General features: G+C 38.9%; 1 protein-coding gene across 1 annotated transcript; it reads left to right on the top strand.

Annotated features, from left to right (window-relative positions):
- The first annotated feature begins 288 nt into the window (after nt 1–288).
- On the top strand, nt 289–17,038 carry epn3b (epsin 3b). The gene is made up of 12 exons (XM_077525159.1): nt 289–570; nt 4,854–4,985; nt 5,081–5,239; nt 5,407–5,490; nt 7,342–7,642; nt 7,788–7,909; nt 9,606–9,692; nt 12,524–12,647; nt 12,744–12,881; nt 12,989–13,084; nt 15,251–15,532; nt 15,604–17,038. The coding sequence occupies exons 1-12, from the start codon at nt 562–564 to the stop codon at nt 15,900–15,902; spliced, it is 1,833 nt and encodes a 610-aa protein (XP_077381285.1). The 5' UTR covers nt 289–561; the 3' UTR covers nt 15,903–17,038.
- The last annotated feature ends 313 nt before the right edge of the window (nt 17,039–17,351 follow it).

Below are 17,351 nucleotides of genomic sequence, written 5' to 3'. Positions count from 1 at the left end.
ATATTTAATCACAATTTCTAAGGCACTGACAGCTTGAATAAATAACTAAATGTTTTTGATCCATTCGATCTAATCACTATTAGTTTCAGGGGCTGATTTTAATTTTTTTTTCATTATTGTGACATCATCATCCTTGATATATCATTCGTTTATTTAATCACAGAAGTTTTTTTTTTTTTTTAAATTGTGAAGGTAGTGTATTAATAATAAAACCCGAAGTTGTTCAAGCGATGATCCTGGTGAATCCTGACTCATTCATCCACGCAACAGTCACGACTGTGGGTGCACCGCTGACGCTGCACAAAATAAACGCCCCCTTCGCACTCCCCTTACTCTACGCGTGTGTCGTGTTGGTGTGTGAGGTGGGGAAAAAGCCGTGGGTGAGCTACAGCACGTCCATTGCGCATTTTACCATTGATGACCTGCCCGGGTACCCTGCAGCAGAATCGGGACTGGACTACAACTACCATCCTGATATCATCGTTCACTGTGGTCACGCGGCAGGGAGGACATCATCTTGGACCTGCAAGAGGGAGAGGCAGTGCGGCGAGGGGATGAGCAATGGGAAAGGTAACCGGAATGAGATTCTAATTTATCCGTGTTCTGAGGTTCATTCATTTTCGAGTACTGCAAGTGTATTCTATCTACACATTATTATATGTACATTACGCATGGTCACAAACATTTGGAACAAAGCTACGTTGCACGAGGGGGCGTGTGATGATGTGACGGTACGCGTGTAGGTGGTGGGTGGGTGGGCGTCATGAACATGCTCACGCATGATGACACTACTATTCACGTCCTCCCCCTCCACCTGAAACATGCAGTAAAAGACAAGAGGCTCGAGCATCTGCTTTCTACGCGCGGTTTCGCTGCTGTCCAACGTGGTGACGCGAAAGCATGTGACCGGACTTCACATCAGTTCTTGGACATCAGTTCCTGGACTACACTATTACGTACTGGGCCTTGGCAAGGAGGTTTGTATGGTCACGCGTAAAGGTCACACGTCATAGGATAGTTAAAGTAGGAGTTAGAAAAAGATGGCCATGTATGTTACGAATAGGCTATGACTTAGCTTGTTATTGCTCCATGTGCATCAAACTGTTTGTTGATCATCCTTTACCAAACTTTGGGGCATGAGCAGGATTTCAGGGTAAAGCAGTGGGTTCTTCATCTTGTTGGAGGTGCTGAATGTCACCAATATGTCTGTTAGGCCTGCTCTTTGCTTACTGTACTGTGACTCCCCTATCACCTGTCAACATGATGACCATAGTGTACCCTGTCTCTGCCCAAAATCAGCTGATATAGACCCCATCAGTTACCTGCAACCACACAAAGGAAAAGCAGTATTGATAATGTCATGCATTGTATTGTGTTGTTTTCTATTCTGCAGTGTTGTAAAATCACACTGCATCATCGTGCCAGCTATTTATACCTTTTTTCTTACCTTATGAGAAGGCAAAATGCTAAACATCATTATCATCACGCACTCTATGATGCAATGGCCAACATACAGCACAGAAATTGGAAGCATTATTGCAAGCATGTGGATATTTGTGATGGTGTAGCGATTCGCTTGCCTGACTTCTACACAGGCAGCGTGAGTTCAATTCCCACTCCGAGCTAGCGGTTATCCACCTTGTGATTGATGGCGACCAATCCAGGGTGTAGTTTATCTTTCACCCAAAGTCAGCTGGGATAGGCTACAGGCTGCAAGAACAGGATAGGTGTGGATGTGCTTGTGTTCTCTAACAGTTTTTCCTGATGTTAAAGCAATCCAACATGTTTTTAAACAGGCATTTAAGGTGACCTTGAGCGAGACATCTAATCTAACCCACTTGGTATCCCGACTGCTGCAAACCCAAACACTGCTCTACCCTTTCACTGTGTGAGCACTGATGACTACTCTCATGAGTTACACTGTCCCATCTTGTGCAATACATATATACATATAAGCAAGACGTATATATTAGTGTCGTTATGCAAAGAGCCTACACTTTGTTAATTGCGCTGCCTATTAACTCATTCACTCCCAGCCATTTTCACAGAAGCGGTCCCGTTCGCTCACGGCTGTTTTACTGGATTTTGACTGATTTTGCAAGGCCCACAGAATATTGTGTTCTATTGCTCTGAAAGCACCTATCAAAAGAAAGATTAAAGTCTCTTCTTTCATCAGGGAAAAAAAAGTATGTTTCTATCTGTTTCCGTTTTGCAGCAATTAGCATTAGAAGAGAGCTAAGTTTCATCAGTTTTCGCAAATCTATTTAAAAAAAATTCTAAGTAATTGAGCTTTTTTTCTACATGGCCCTGGTTGATCTCCTTTGCTCTGCTGCCACCTGCTGGCCGTTTGTGTAATAACTACCATTTCTGCAACCGTTCTTTGCAGCTGAGAGGCTGCATCAAAGCCTTCTGTATGCTCTAGCATAAAAAAATAAAAAAAAAACGTATAAATACGTCTTTGGGACACTTACATTAAAAAAAACGTATTTACACGTTATTGGGAGCAAATGAGTTAATGATTGTCAGTGATGCCAAAGAGGATTTTGCAGAAAGTTGATCCTTTCGGGTGCTTTGGCAGTCGTGCCCTTCGGTGGTTTTGGTTTATGCATAAACAATGAGACCACGAAGACTGTCCTCCAAAAGGGGGACTGACTTCGGTTCAGGAGGTTAAATGGACTCACATCTTCTTCACAGGAGCCCCTCATGATCAGGTCCCATGTGCCCGCTTTGAACCATTTTCGGAGAAAAAAATTATGTTGTGCATTGACCTCAATAAGCGAAGCTATGAAGAAGCTTCATCAGACACCTGATTGCCACTGCTTCTGACCTACTTCCTCCTGAGTGGGCACCAAATGTGAGCCATTCATTCAGTTACTAGCATCAATCATTATTTCCGTTGCTTCCCGGGTGTACCCTGTCCACGTTATAATGTTGCGTAAATACAAATTAAAGATATGACTTGAAAGATGGCCAGTCGTAATCATTTTAAACCTACAATATCTCACAAAAGTGACTACACCCATCATGTTCCCATGGGACACCATTGGAGAAATGACACTTTGACACAATGAAAAGTAGTCAGTGTACAGCTTATTATAATGTTAATAACAATAATAATAACAGTGTAAATATAAGGTTCCCTCAAAATAACAAAATGCAGCCATTATAGTAAAACTCTGGCAACAAAGTGAGTATAGTGGTCCCTCGTTACTTTGTGGTTCACTTATTGTGGATTCACTCGATTGTGATTTTTATTTTGGTCCATAACTCATACATTGCTATATATACCTTGGGTTATACCTCGATATTTCACGGCAGGTTGGATTATTAACCCCCCATATTTTTGATAGAAAACCATAACACTTATTTATGTTGCTATTTTTGCCCCTTTTTGTAATATTTGTGGAAATAAAACCAGCTTCTTTTATTTAACACAATCTGTTACATTTTAAAACATAGTTATCTCTAAATTTGTCTATCGAATAAACTTTTATTAACATGATAAGTTTAAAGGGATAATGATCCGTTGACAACAGTAAGAAGATAATATTGTGTATTGTGATAACATTATTAATTTTCATCAACAATTAATATTTTTAAAATCTAATTGTCCCACTTGCTGTCGACTGAAGATGACATCACCTGTGCTGATAAAACAACAACAACAAAAAACGAACAAACATGGTTCAGTTTGCTCAACTAACCTAGAAAATGGGTGAGCCGTGATTGGCCCTTACCTACTTCCTCCACACGAGTGATGTCATCTTCATTCAATAGCAATTGGAAAATTTGTTTTTAAAGATATACGAAAAATAATGAAGTTATCAAATTAATTCTGGACAAAATATTAACTTTTGGCAGCACGGTGGGTGACTGGTTAGCACATCCGCCTCCCAGTACTGAGGACTTGGGTTCGAGTCCAGGGTCGGGTTTTCTCCAGGTACTCCAGTCTTGTCCCACATTCCAAAGACGTGTGGCAGGTTGATTGGGTGCTCCAAATTGTCCCTAGGTGTGCGTGTGAGTGTGGATGGTTGTTCGTCTCCGTGTGCCTGCGATTGGCTGGCAACCATTTCAGGGTGTACCCCGCCTACTGCCCAGAGCCAGCTGAGATAGGCTCCAGCACCCCCCGCGACCCTTGTGAGGAACAAGCGGTTCAGAAAATGGATGGATATTAACTTTTTAATGCTGCACATGTCTCAGTGAGTCAGGTATCCCTTTCAAAAAAAAAATTGACATTTTTCTTCTTTTATTTCTTCTGAGCAAGTCAATGTCCCATCATTGGTGAGCTATTTTTAGAACAGACCCCAGGTACGCATACATGCTGGCACCTACACTGTAAGGCATTTGTCTCATTCCTGTCTCATTCACTGTGGTCTGATGAGACCAAGATAAACCAGTTCCATGATGTTGTCGTCATGGAAGAGTGGAAAGAGGATTCTAGTGGCAACCCGTGAAGCTCTCAGATCTCTCAATTAAGGCAGTCGTGGACAAAATGGTGGCCACACAAAATATTTATACTTTGGCCATTTTTACTTTGGTATGTACTCATTTTGTTGTCATGGATTTAACAATTAATAGCTGTTTTTTGAGGCAACAATAACACAATTTACACAAATATAAGCTGTACGCTGACTACTTCTCATTGTGTCAATTATTTCTTCAGTTCGGTCCCATGAAAAGTGCAGAGGGTGGGACACAGATTGATATACTGTACTGAAAGTCCTCTCTTGACTTTTATTTGGTTGACATTTGGCTTTCATCTCTTCCTAACAGGAGCGTCTAGCAATTCCTGACAGAAGAGGAGCATTCATTGCTCTAGTTGCTTCTTCTTCAGTCCATGTTCTCCTTTTCAGCTTCACCTGTTGAAGGCCTGCTCTTCACTTACAATCACTCTGACTCCTCCATCACCTGTCAACATGACAACCTCAGCCCTGCGTAGGCAGGTGAAGAACATAGTGCACAACTATTCTGAAGCCGAGATCAAGGTACTGCGTGGTCTTCATACATGTGCCTGTGATGGAGGATGAATGACAAAAGTGAATGTTAGGAGAAAGTACAAGTCATTGTTCTTCTGCTGTAGGTTCGCGAGGCAACCTCAAATGATCCATGGGGGCCGTCGTCGTCGCTCATGTCAGAAATCGCCGATTTGACCTTCAACGTGGTAGCTTTTGCTGAGGTCATGGGCATGGTGTGGAAGCGCCTCAATGACAGCGGCAAGAACTGGAGGCATGTCTACAAGGTGAGCTAACTTGCATGTTGTGTTGTAGAACTTAATTTTTGATTTCTGATCCAGTTTATATAAGTTTAATGAGTAAGTGAGAAGTTTTCCCTTTAATTTTGTGTTTAGTGTCTATATCAACAAAGCGAAAGTGTAATGATATTGAGCAGTGCGCATTTTAACTTCAGTCCCTGACTCTATTGGACTACCTGCTGAAAACTGGATCAGAGAGAGTGGCTCAACAGTGTCGAGAGAACGCCTTCACTATTCAGGTACTTTACAAAGAGTGACAACATTTTCAAAATTAAAGCCTGGGACTCTACAATTTAGCTAAAAATCAAATGTACAATACATTTTCACAAGGGACTATTTCTAACAAATTTAATAGCTAGTCAATCTGGTAGGCAGTGGTTGTGTTGCTACTTTAGCTAATGCTAAATGCTATCTTGGTTGACCTATAATACCACTGAAAAGAGCCTAATTATGTTGTTGCCACCAGAAGGATCTGTGATCTGAAGTGCCGGGATGTGGCAGCCATTTTGTATTTACCTTAATTCATTTACTCACAAAAACGTATTAATACGTTCTATTTTAAATTTTATAAGTGTCCCAAAGACCTATTTATGTTTTTTTATGCTAGAGCATACAGAAGGCTTTGATGCAGCCTCTTAAATTCAGAGAACGGGTCAAGCAATGGTAGTAATTACAAATACGACCAGCCGGTGGCAGCAGAGTATAAAAGATCAACCAGGGCCATGTTGAAAACAAGCTGTTTCCCCACAATTCTAAACAGATTTGTGAATAATAATTAAACTATATTTTAATGCTAATTGCTGCAAAATGGAAACAGAAATATACTTTTTTTCCCTGATGAAAGAAGAGACTATCTTTCTTTTGGTAGGTTCCATTTTTATTTTTTTTTTAGAAAAATAACACAATATTCTGTGGGCCTTGCAAGATCATTCAAAATCCAGTAAAACAGCCAGAAGCGAAGGGAGTTGCGTGAGTCAAAATGGTTAGGAGTGAATGAGATCATAGAGATAATGTCATTCCTGTGTGAGGTTTTGTGGTGAGGTGGACGCAAGTGGAGGAAAGCGGGGTGAGGAGGCAGAAGTGCTGAAAAGTAATAGAAGTGAACAAAACAAAAAACAAACACGTTGCTCAAGGTCCAAAATCACAAAAGCAACCCAGTCCAAATCAAGATTCAAGTTCAACAAATACGGGGATACGACTAAATGAAAACTCAAGACGAAGAACAAAATTCAACCAGGCATGACGATAACAGGAAGAAAACAGAGAACCAAATACACATATTAACTCATTGGCTCCCAAAAACATATATGTTCTATTTTAAATATTGAAGGTATTTAGACGTGTTTTTTTGTTTTTTGTTTTTTAATGCTAGAGCGTACAGAAGGCTTTGATGCAGCCTCTCTACTGCAGAGAACGGTTGAAGCAATGGTAGTCATCATTACAAAAACGGTCACCAGGTGGCAGCAGAGTATAAGAGATCAACCAGGGCTATATAAGCTCTTTTTGCCAGTGTTTTCACCAGGAATGCGAATCATGATGAAACTTAGCTATATTCTAATGCTAATTGCAGCAAATGGAAACATAGAAATGCATGGGGTTTTTTTCTGATGAAAGAAGAGACTAATCTTTCTTTTAATAGGTTCCATGTTTTTATAGCAATAGAACACAATATTCTGTGGGCCTTGCAAAATCAGTCCAAATCCAGTAGAACAGCCGAGAGCGAACGGGGTTGCTTCAGTCAAAATGGCTGCTGGGAGTCAATGAGTTAACGAGACGACGAGAGACACCTGGACAAGACAAATGTGCCTGAGGGATGACTCAAGGGATGGGGATAACAAACACAGGTGGACACAATACTTGACGAGACAGACATTGTCACCAGGGATACAAGGAAAACATGACAACCTAACAAATCAAAAGAAGCAAATGTAAACATATGACATCCTGAGATATGAATTTATTTATCAAAGTTAATTGAATTATATGAAAATGGCCCAAAATATATATAAATGAATAACACAACTAATAATGCACATACAATGCTGTATTTTACCCAAATAATCCACAGGCATGTCTTTTTCTTGGTTCAGACGCTTCGTGATTTTCAATATGTTGACCGTGATGGCAGAGACCAAGGAGCCAATGTCCGAGAAAAAGCACGCCAACTGGTGTGTCTCCTCCGGGATGAAGACCGTCTTCGCCAAGAGAGAACTCAAGCTCTGAAGACCAAAGAGCGAATGGCTGGGGGAGGAGCTGGTGGTGGTGGAGGGGCCATGTATGGAGGAATACCCCCATCCTATCACCCGGGCAGGCGAACAAGCCAGCCCAGCATGGCTGTACTCTACGGGGAAGACTTAAGCCGCTCCAGAGGTTCTCCATCCTCTTTTAACTGTGAGTTTGGAGTCGAGTCTTGCATTTGGGTTTTTACTACATGAAGTTAGAATCCCAGAGCTTCTGCTGTTGCACACCCACTATGCATTAACCTCACACATATGCGCACACATCCATACATATCAACCTCCTGATTGTCCCTCAGCAGCCTCGTCTTCATCTCCTCGGGGTGCCTCGGACCTGGAACAGGCTCGACCTCAAACCACCGGGGAAGAGGAGCTTCAGCTCCAGCTGGCTTTAGCAATGAGCAGACAGGAGAATCAGAAGGTAAAACAACAGCATTTCATCACTTTGAACATCGATTTGTGATCCAATTTTTCTTTTCTTTCGTCTTAACCAACCAATTGTCTGTTCTTCTTCGCGAGCAAGCAAATCAACTAGAATCACCCCGCTCATCTTGGAACAACAGGCGTAGGAATTGCCGTGCATTGACCTAATCACTGACCTGCGCAGCCTTCAATGTAACCATTCGCGGTTACGTTCAAGGCTCAAGTATGGTAAAAAAAAAAAAAAAAAAGTGAGATTAATATGCGTTAATACGTGCTTAATGCGACATTTTTCTGTGATTAATTAATCTATTAACGCTTTAACTTTGACAGCCCTAATTTTAAAAAAATAAAACTTTGTGTATGGTGTACTTAATTATCTGATTATTTTAAACATTCAGGTTTACAGTGTGTGTTTTCGCAAATGTTGTGCATCGCCATGACAACAGCATTGACAAAAGAAAATACTTTGCTCAAATCTTTTTTTAACCTAAAAAGAGTATTTTACATTATTATTATTATTATTATTATTATTATTGTTATTATTATTATTATTATTATTATTATTATTAGGGGTGTGAATTGCCTAGTACCTGACGATTCGATTCGTATCACGATTCACAGGTCACGATTCGATTCGATACCGATTAATCCCGATACGAATTTATAAGTTGATTGTTGCGATTTTTTTTCATTCAAATTTAGAAAATACTAATCAGTAAGCTTGTAGAGTGTAAGATTTATATGAAAATGTATTATTTATTTATCTTATAGAGGTTGTAATCTGTTTCATGTTTGAACAGCATTAAAATAAAATATTAAGGCTTAATGTTCCGTTCATATAACATTCTTCCATGCTCAAGGTGTGAATCCTAAAAAAAAAATTAAAAAAAATAAAAAAAATTAAAAAAAAATTAAAAAGAAAAATTAAAAATCGATTCTGCCGATTATTGAATCGATTCGAGAATCGCGCGATGTAGTATCGCGATATATCGCCGAATCGATTTTTTTAACACCCCTAATTATTATTATTATTATTATTATTATTATTATGTTCCTTTTCGTGATGTCAGATGTCATTAACTCATTCACTCCCAGCCGTTTTCACTGAAGCGACACCCTTGGGTTGCATTTAGACTGATTTTGCAAGGCCCACAGAATATTGTGTTCTATCGCTATAAAAACATGGAACCTACCAAAAGAAAGATTAGAGTCTCTTCTCTCACCCTGAAAAAATATATATATTTGTATCTGTTTACCTTTTGCGGCAATTAGCATTAGGATATAGCTACGTTTCATCAATATTCACATTCCTGGTGAAAACACTTGACAAAAAGAGATTGTTCATGGCCCTGGCTGATCTCTTATACTCTAGTCCCACCTGCTGGCCATTTTTGTAATAACTACAATTGCTTTAAGCGATCTCTTTATGTCAGAAGTTGCATCAGAGCCTTCTGTATGCGCTTGCATAAAAATCATGTAAATCCGTTTTTGGGAGTGAAGGACAAAGTATTTAAAAACGTGTTTACTCGTTTTTGGCTTTAAATGAGTTAACATAAATTTGTCCCCCCAAAAAAAAAATCCTGCCTACAATTTTAATTGCAGTAATTGCTGTCAGTTTAGCAAGTTAAGTCCAAGCATCTTTCCCAAAGAACATGACATGCTCACTGATGTTGTCAATGATGCCACCCCTGCAGGAGCAGCGCTGTCGCCAGGGAGACGAGTCGGTCGTTCAGAAGGTCCTGGGTGAGAGCAGAAGAGCGGGCCATTCAGGGACACAGGAGGTGAGTACGAAAACATTTGTGCATGCTTTCCGCGTGGGTGTATGCGCTACGAGTGTGCGTTAGTTTGCTCACTTGTGTGGTCGAGAGTGATATGAGGCAAAAAGACATAGATCAGCATAATGAGAGGGAAAGGTGGCAGAGGAGAAAGATAACACGCTGAATGATAACACGTTTGTCTTGTCTAACCTTGAGCTCGTGACATTTCCCTCAACACCGTATCCTTATCTGGTTGCACAGAAGCCCCTATTCTCATTGGCCGGTTGACGAGCCAATCAGTCGCTTGCAAATGTGGATAATATACATACATAATTTACACAACCATGTCTCAATGCCTTTTTTTGTGAAATAAGAAATATAATGACTTTTTTTTTTTTTTTTTTTTAGAAAGATGAATTGAAAATAAACAAGAGAATGTGAATCACAATTAACCATTCAAAATATCTCTCATTAACCTCAAATAAAGTTTATATGTTCCAGTAGGATTTTCCTGACCTTAATTTTGCTTTCTAGCAGACTCTGAAGGTTTCTCTCCACCTTGATCAAGGTCCCAGTTCCAGCTAAATTTGCACAATTTTGTATGTTGTTTTGGTGATAAGCACTGTTGGATTTGTGCCAGACATATCTTTTTGGGATCATTTGGAAGTGTTTTGTTTCCTTTATAAGATAAAGCTTGCATCTTGCCACCCTACCCAACTTGTTGTCACAGCTACTAAACACCCACAATTTGGCAGAATTTCCTGCAGCTCCTTCAATCTTGCAGTCGGCCTTTTGGCAGCCTCCCTAACCAGATTTCGTCTCATCTTTGCATCTATTTTGGAGAGATGTCCAGTTCTGAGTAATGCCACTGTTCACTGCCACTGCCACAATCTTCACTGTGTTCCATGGTATATTATATTTTATGACTGACTTTTAAGGTGTGACCATAAGAATGTTAGGAAAAGCCTATAAGAAAATATGACTTTTAGTTTGGGTTAATCATAGGGACTCAAAATTGTGGCCTTCGTATGCTGCCTCCCATTTAACATGAATTTAAATGTGATTGGTTAATCTTGGACACAGCCATATCCCTAGTTCTATTGAGGGTGTGCTCACTTGTGCAACCATATGATCTCACTTAATTACTTTGACTTTCTCTCAATAAGATTTTTTTTTTTTTTGTATTTTTACAGGGTAGAAGTCACAATGCTGGTTTTAAAATTATGAAAGTGCATATTCGGATTAAAACTTTTGATGTTGCTGTAGGAGTCAGCACACACACCTGCCACCATTTAAAGTGCCTCTTATTAACCCCACATAAAGCTCAGCTGTTCTAGTAAGCTTTTCGTGACATTGTTGTAGTGATATCTTCCAGTACATGGTATGTAGAGAACTTGCACAGCATCAATGGCATCTCGTCATTCAACAGTAGCAGAAGGGTACAAATAATTTTCCAAATATAATAGATAAAATGTGATTTTTCCAAATATAAAATATTTCAATGAACGCAGTGAAGACTGTCACGTCATCATCATGTGGAAGTGACATTACCAAAGACCTTCAAAATTGATGAAAAGTTAAGAAGAAAACTGGTTAGGGAGGCTTCCAAGAGGCTGACAGCAACACCAAAGGAGCTGCAGAAATTAATTTTCAATACTTTTTAGTCAAGGTGGACAAAATTATGCACAGCTAGAAAGCCAAAAAAAAAATGTCAGGATAAGCCTGCTAGAACAGCTAAACATTATTTGGTGCTCATTAGAACACTTAAAATGATGGCAAGTGTGAGTTGATTACGATTTGTGAATTCTGAACAGCCACCTGCAGAGGGTGTGCACACTTGCGCAACAACATTATCTCATGTGTTCAGTTTTATGTCTCCTGATATATTTTTTTCAGTTGATTTGCTCTGCTTATAAATAACATTAATGATTAAAAAAAAAAGTTTAGAATTGATTTATTGTGATTATCGTTGATACATCACAAATACTGGCATTTGAAAAGGGGTGTGTAAGAACATGTATAGAAAATGTATAGAAAATGGATGGATGGATGGATGGATGGATGGATGGATGGATGGATGGATGGATGGATGGATGGATGGATGGATGGATATTTTTGTTTTGTATGCATGATCTGAGGATTGAAGGCTTATATTATAAATGTCAGATGTCATTCATTGATGTCCTGGCTAGTTAGTCTGTGCCATATATCGGGCAATAAATCGAAGTTAATAATTGTGATTATATGATGATGGTGATGGTGATGATGATGATGATGATGATGATGATGATGATGATGATGATGATGATGATGATGATGATGATGATGATGATACTGCTTCTCCTTCTCCGAATTTGTCATCTTAACTTTGTCACTGTCCTTTCGTGATGTTCAGTATGAATGTTTTTAAAAAATAATAAGAATAAAATTAATAATAATAATAATAATAAATAAAAGCCTCAGTGTTATCTGGCCTGAAAGTGAACAAACACACAGAGGTAGCTTTAAGTTTAACAAGTCCAGCGAATGTTGTGGAGACCAAATTCACAGTACTGTACTGAAAAAAAAGAAAAGTACAGTCCAGACCCCATTAACTTGTCAATTTATTGCTATTGGAATCTATAATAAATCATAAATAATTCATCAGAATGAATCAGAAGAGGGTTTTTTTTTGGATCAGTTACAACCTTGCATTTTGAACTCATATCAAACTAATATGCAAAATGAAACACATTTTGCAATTTGCATGTTTTCTGTGTGGCTTTTAAAAAACATTTCAGGCATGCACATGACCTACAAATCATCAGACGTTTTGTACAAAATTGCCTAAAAATATGTGGTTATTGCCTCTATAGTCAACCATGTTGGACCTAGTCGACTTCTTTGGTGCTTCCTGTGAGAGGCCACCCCCACCTGATGACCCATGGCACTCTACCCGGCTTTCCTGTAATGTCACTTCTGACCCTTGGAATTTTGTAGGTGAATGTCCTTTCTTGTTCACACACAACAATTAGAGGTTAAAGTCATGTTTCAAACATCTGTTCCACACAAAACTTATTTTATCCGTCTTCACAGCCGCCACAGCCCCAACGTCATCCTCGACTGCTGCTAACCCTTGGGCCCCATGTGCCAACTCACGCAGAGAGCCATGGGAGGCGACGCCCACCTGCAGCTCTGCAGTCGATCACGCGTGGGAAAGAGCCTCCGAGCGCGGTATCTTCCAGAATCACTGACTGGATTTGCTTAACCACCCTTTTATTTGTTCTAATATGAAAGCACACTGGTTGTATTATTTCATCAATGAAACATGATTCATGCAGGGAATGATGGGACATGTCCAGTCAATGCACATGAAGAGGAGAGGCTTCAGCAGGAAGTTCCTCAAATGTGTTCTCCTCAGCCAGCTAGTCCGACAGGTAAACAAGTGGCAAGCAGAATTATGAATCTGGGATGTGGGTTTCATACAAGCAATACATGTAGGGAGGTCATTATCAAATATTTTTAGAATCGACTATCCTATTGAAAATCACATTGAGTTATCTGATGTTTTTGCCTCCAGCCCATCCCACATATAACCCTAAACACTAAGGCAATTACTAACTAATTTTTGTGTTTGTTTAATATTATAATTTACTGAGAATTGGAGTCTTGCTGAATTGTTTTTTTTTTTGTTTGTTTTTTGCACGTCTTCTATCAATATTGGTCCAGCCAAAAGAAAAGCAATTACCATGGAAACAAAGCTAAACATCATAAAAAGATCGCATTAGAGAGAGAGACTTGGGCTTTAGTTGGACAGCATCTTTTTTTTAAATGCATTTTACATTTTTTAATGCAAATTATTTTGATGTAAATATTGACTTTAACTCATTCGCTCCCAGCCATTTTCACAGAAGCAATCCCGTTCACTCCCGGCTGTTTTACTGGATTTTGACTGATTTTGCAAGGCCCACACAATATTGTGACCTCTTGCTATAAAAACATGGATGGAACCTATCAAAGGAAAGATTAAAGTCTCTTCTTTCATCAGGATAAAAAAAAAAAAAAAGTATATTTCTATCGGTTTCCGTTTTGCAGCAATTAGCATTCGAATTAGAGCTGTCAAACGATTACATTTTTTAATCATATTAATCACATTTTATAATTTTGATTAATCATGATTAATCACTGACTTAAAAAGGCTTTTTTTTTTCCAACATATTTTGCCCGCTAAATTTGAAGCGCACCTGTTATGTGTTAATTTTTTTCGTCATTTAATGTTATGAGGACGTCTTCAAAAATTTATATTCACTGCACACGCTCATCCTGCTTTTTCCAATCAATTAAATATTTGCATAATTTAAAATGGGAAAAAATTACCTACGGCATATGTAAACATTTATTAAATGCTTTACTTTAATGCATGTAGTTATGTTTATTGATCAAACTCCAACAGCTACTTTTAATGTAACTATCCACTGTCGGCTAAAAAGGATCATCTGCGGTCGAAATTAATCTGTGGTAATACAATGATTAATGCGATAATTTTTTGTGATTAATTAATTAGTTAACGCTTTAACTTTGACAGCACTAATTAGAATATAGCAAAATGTAATCTTTTTTCACAAATCTATTTAGAATTGTGAGTAAGTGACCTTTTTTCAACATGGCCCTGGTTGATCTCCTTTGCTCTCCTGCCACCTTCTGGCCGTTTTGTGTAATAACTACAATTTCTGCAACCGTTCTTTGCTGTTGAGAGGCTGCATCAAAGCCTTCTGTATGCAGTAGCATAAAAAAAACATAAAAATGTATAAATACGTCTTTGGGGGCACTAAAACATAAAATAAAACATAATTATATGTTTTTTGGTGCAAATGAGTCAATGGGGAAATTCGGGTTACATCGCTTAGCGTAGGAACGGGACAACGACGAGACTAAAGGACTCCCTGTACCGGTAATATGAATTAATTAAGTTTTTGAAGTAAAATGTAATGAATAAAAATAAAAAGTACAGTAGAGCAGATTTGACTTTATAGGGACCATATAGACTCAGTTTTAGAGTAATATTTACACTTGGAAGAGAGTATAATAAAGAATTGGAAAAAAATAAAACTGACTCAAGGTAGGAACAAACTCACAGCCTTCAGCTTGAGAGACAGCCGATCTACTCCCTGAGCCACGCAGCTACTTGCTCAAGTCAGCTGCAGCTGATTCCATGATTGTATGGAATCTTCCTCCAAGAGACCAAAAAAACGATGTCTTTGGTCTCTTGGAGAAAAGCAAACAGTAGGAGGGGCATAGCTCAGGTAGTAGTGTGGCAGTCTCCCAAGCTGAAGGTCATGAGTTTGTTCCTCAACCCTTGAGTGAGTTTTATTTTATTATATTTTTTTATATTTTACTCTCTTTCTAGTGTATTCAAAAATCTGAGTCTATTTGGTTTAGTCCCTATCTAAATAGAGTCAAATTTACACTCTACAGAATTTACTGTGCAGTCTAAAAAATAAATACGCAGGAAAGTACAAAGTACTGACAAAAAATATTACAGTAAGTACAGTAACAAAGTATTTGTACTTCGTTCCTTCCCATCTCTGCTATCCCTTTTGCAGATTCTGAGCTACGTGTGTCTGCAGACATGTTCTGTGGAGCAGATTCGAACGCTGATCCATTCACCAATGAAGCTCTCGTCAAACCGGAGCTAAACGGACGGGACTCGGACAGTCCAGAGATGTTTGATCTGTCTCGGCTCGCTCCCCCTGTAAGCACGACCGCGCGAGTGTGCCAGACCCCCGAGGCCTTCCTTGGACCTACGGGGGCCTCATTGGTCAATTTGGACGCACTGATACCTCCAACCCCGTCAAGCAAGGCGCACAACAACCCTTTCCTCTCAGGTAACAGCTTGAACAGAGCATACACAATCTAAGTTTGAAGATTCTAACCAGCGAATTGCCCCCACCCACAGGTCTGAGCGCTCCATCTCCCACCAACCCCTTCCACTGTGACCAGCCTCGCCTTACCCTCAACCAAATGCGTCCATCCTCCACATCTCCGCTGCCGCCACACATGCTCTCCTACAGTCCATCACTTCCAGTCTCTCTCCTTCACAGGGGGGCAGCTCTTCCCTCCTCACATACCCAGCCTCCCGCCAGACTTATGGACCTTCCCGCCAACCTCCCCCAACCCCTGCTCCCCCTCTCTCCCCGGCCGATGGCTCGCAATCAATCCCAAGAACAAACACACGGTCACAACCCGTTCCTCTGAGACTTCATTTGCTTTTCCTATTTGCACACTCTAGAACAGGGATGGGCAACTTAAAGGCGGGAGCGGGGCATCATTTTTCTGCAGTGCTACTGGCGGGGCCACATGGGACCACGCACTTCCTAATCAGATGCATGACAAAAACATGCAAATGGTGTTTATAATATTTTTGTTCATAATACATTTCTCAATGAATATATAAAAAGATCCACTATCCTAACCCAACAACAAAGCAAACAACAAAATAACCACAGACTGTTTTTTTTTTTTAAGTGCAAAAGGCTTTCTTGCATAAAAATTCACATTTAAGGATGGTACAAAACTGTGAAACCAACATTTAAACTCATTCCCTCGCAGCCATTTTCACAGAAGCAATCCCCTTCACTCCCGGCCGTTTTACTGGATTTTGACATATTTTGCAAGGCCCACACAATATTGTGACCTCTTGCTAAATAAACATGGAACCTATTAAAAGAAAGATTAAAGTCTCTTCTTTCATCAGGAAAAGGTATATTTCTATCTGTTTCAGTTTTGCAGCGACTAGCATTAGAATATAGCTAAGTTTAATCAATTTTCACAAATCTATTTAGAATTGTGAGTAATTGAGCTTTTTTTCAACATGGTTGATCTCCTTTGCTCTGCTTCCACCTTCTGGCCGCTTGTGTAATAACTACCATTTCTGCAACCGTTCTTTGCAGTTGAGAGGCTACATCAAAGCCTTCTGTATGCTCCAGCATAAAAAAAAAAAAAGCAACAACAAAAAAAAAAAACATATAAATACGTTTTTGGGACACTTAAAAGATTTAAAAAAACAAAAAAAGTTCTTATTAGTTATTGGGAGCAAACTAATTTTCTGCATTTTTTAAAAACAAAGTTAACTCAAATTTTTTTTAATATTATTGAGGTAATATGTTTGTCCTGCACATCATTCCAAATACCCAAAATATAGGCCTGCTCACTTCATAGTATAGGGCAGTATAAGACCTGGTGTAGTGGAACTAAGCTGCCTTCTAGTGGAGAATGGTGATATTACAACTTAAATGACGATTAGACCCCTGCATACTCGCGGTTTCGCATCCACAGGTATATTATAAATTCACAGGTTTTCTTTCATTTTACTTATATATATATATATATATATATATATATATATATATATATATATATATATATATATATATATATATATATATTTTATTATTATTATTATTATTATTATTATTATTATTATTATTATTATTATTATTATTTTTGCCCCCCCCTCGAAACATGGAACTCATACAGAGTCTTTGTCAGCATATTTCTTTTGAAGAATTTTTTGTGTTTGAGAAGGATTTTTTGGGGGTTTTTTTTGTTTGTTTTTTTGTTTGTTTTTTTATTTAATCAAGAGGCCAGCCCACGGGTTCCTATCCCTGTTCTAGACAATAACATGAGCCTGAACCAGAGTCAAGA

Source organism: Festucalex cinctus, chromosome 6 (assembly GCF_051991245.1).
Source record: "Festucalex cinctus isolate MCC-2025b chromosome 6, RoL_Fcin_1.0, whole genome shotgun sequence".
NCBI lineage: Eukaryota > Metazoa > Chordata > Actinopteri > Syngnathiformes > Syngnathidae > Festucalex > Festucalex cinctus.
The sequence above is the reverse complement of the archived record's forward strand: the minus strand, read 5'-3'. Positions and strand labels throughout refer to the sequence as shown.

Coding starts and splice junctions, on each gene's coding strand:
- epn3b (XM_077525159.1), top strand. Junction 5,491..7,341: donor AGAACGCCTTCACTATTCAG/GTACTTTACAAA, acceptor TTCTTGGTTCAG/ACGCTTCGTGATTTTCAATA. Junction 7,910..9,605: donor GCAGACAGGAGAATCAGAAG/GTAAAACAACAG, acceptor CCACCCCTGCAG/GAGCAGCGCTGTCGCCAGGG.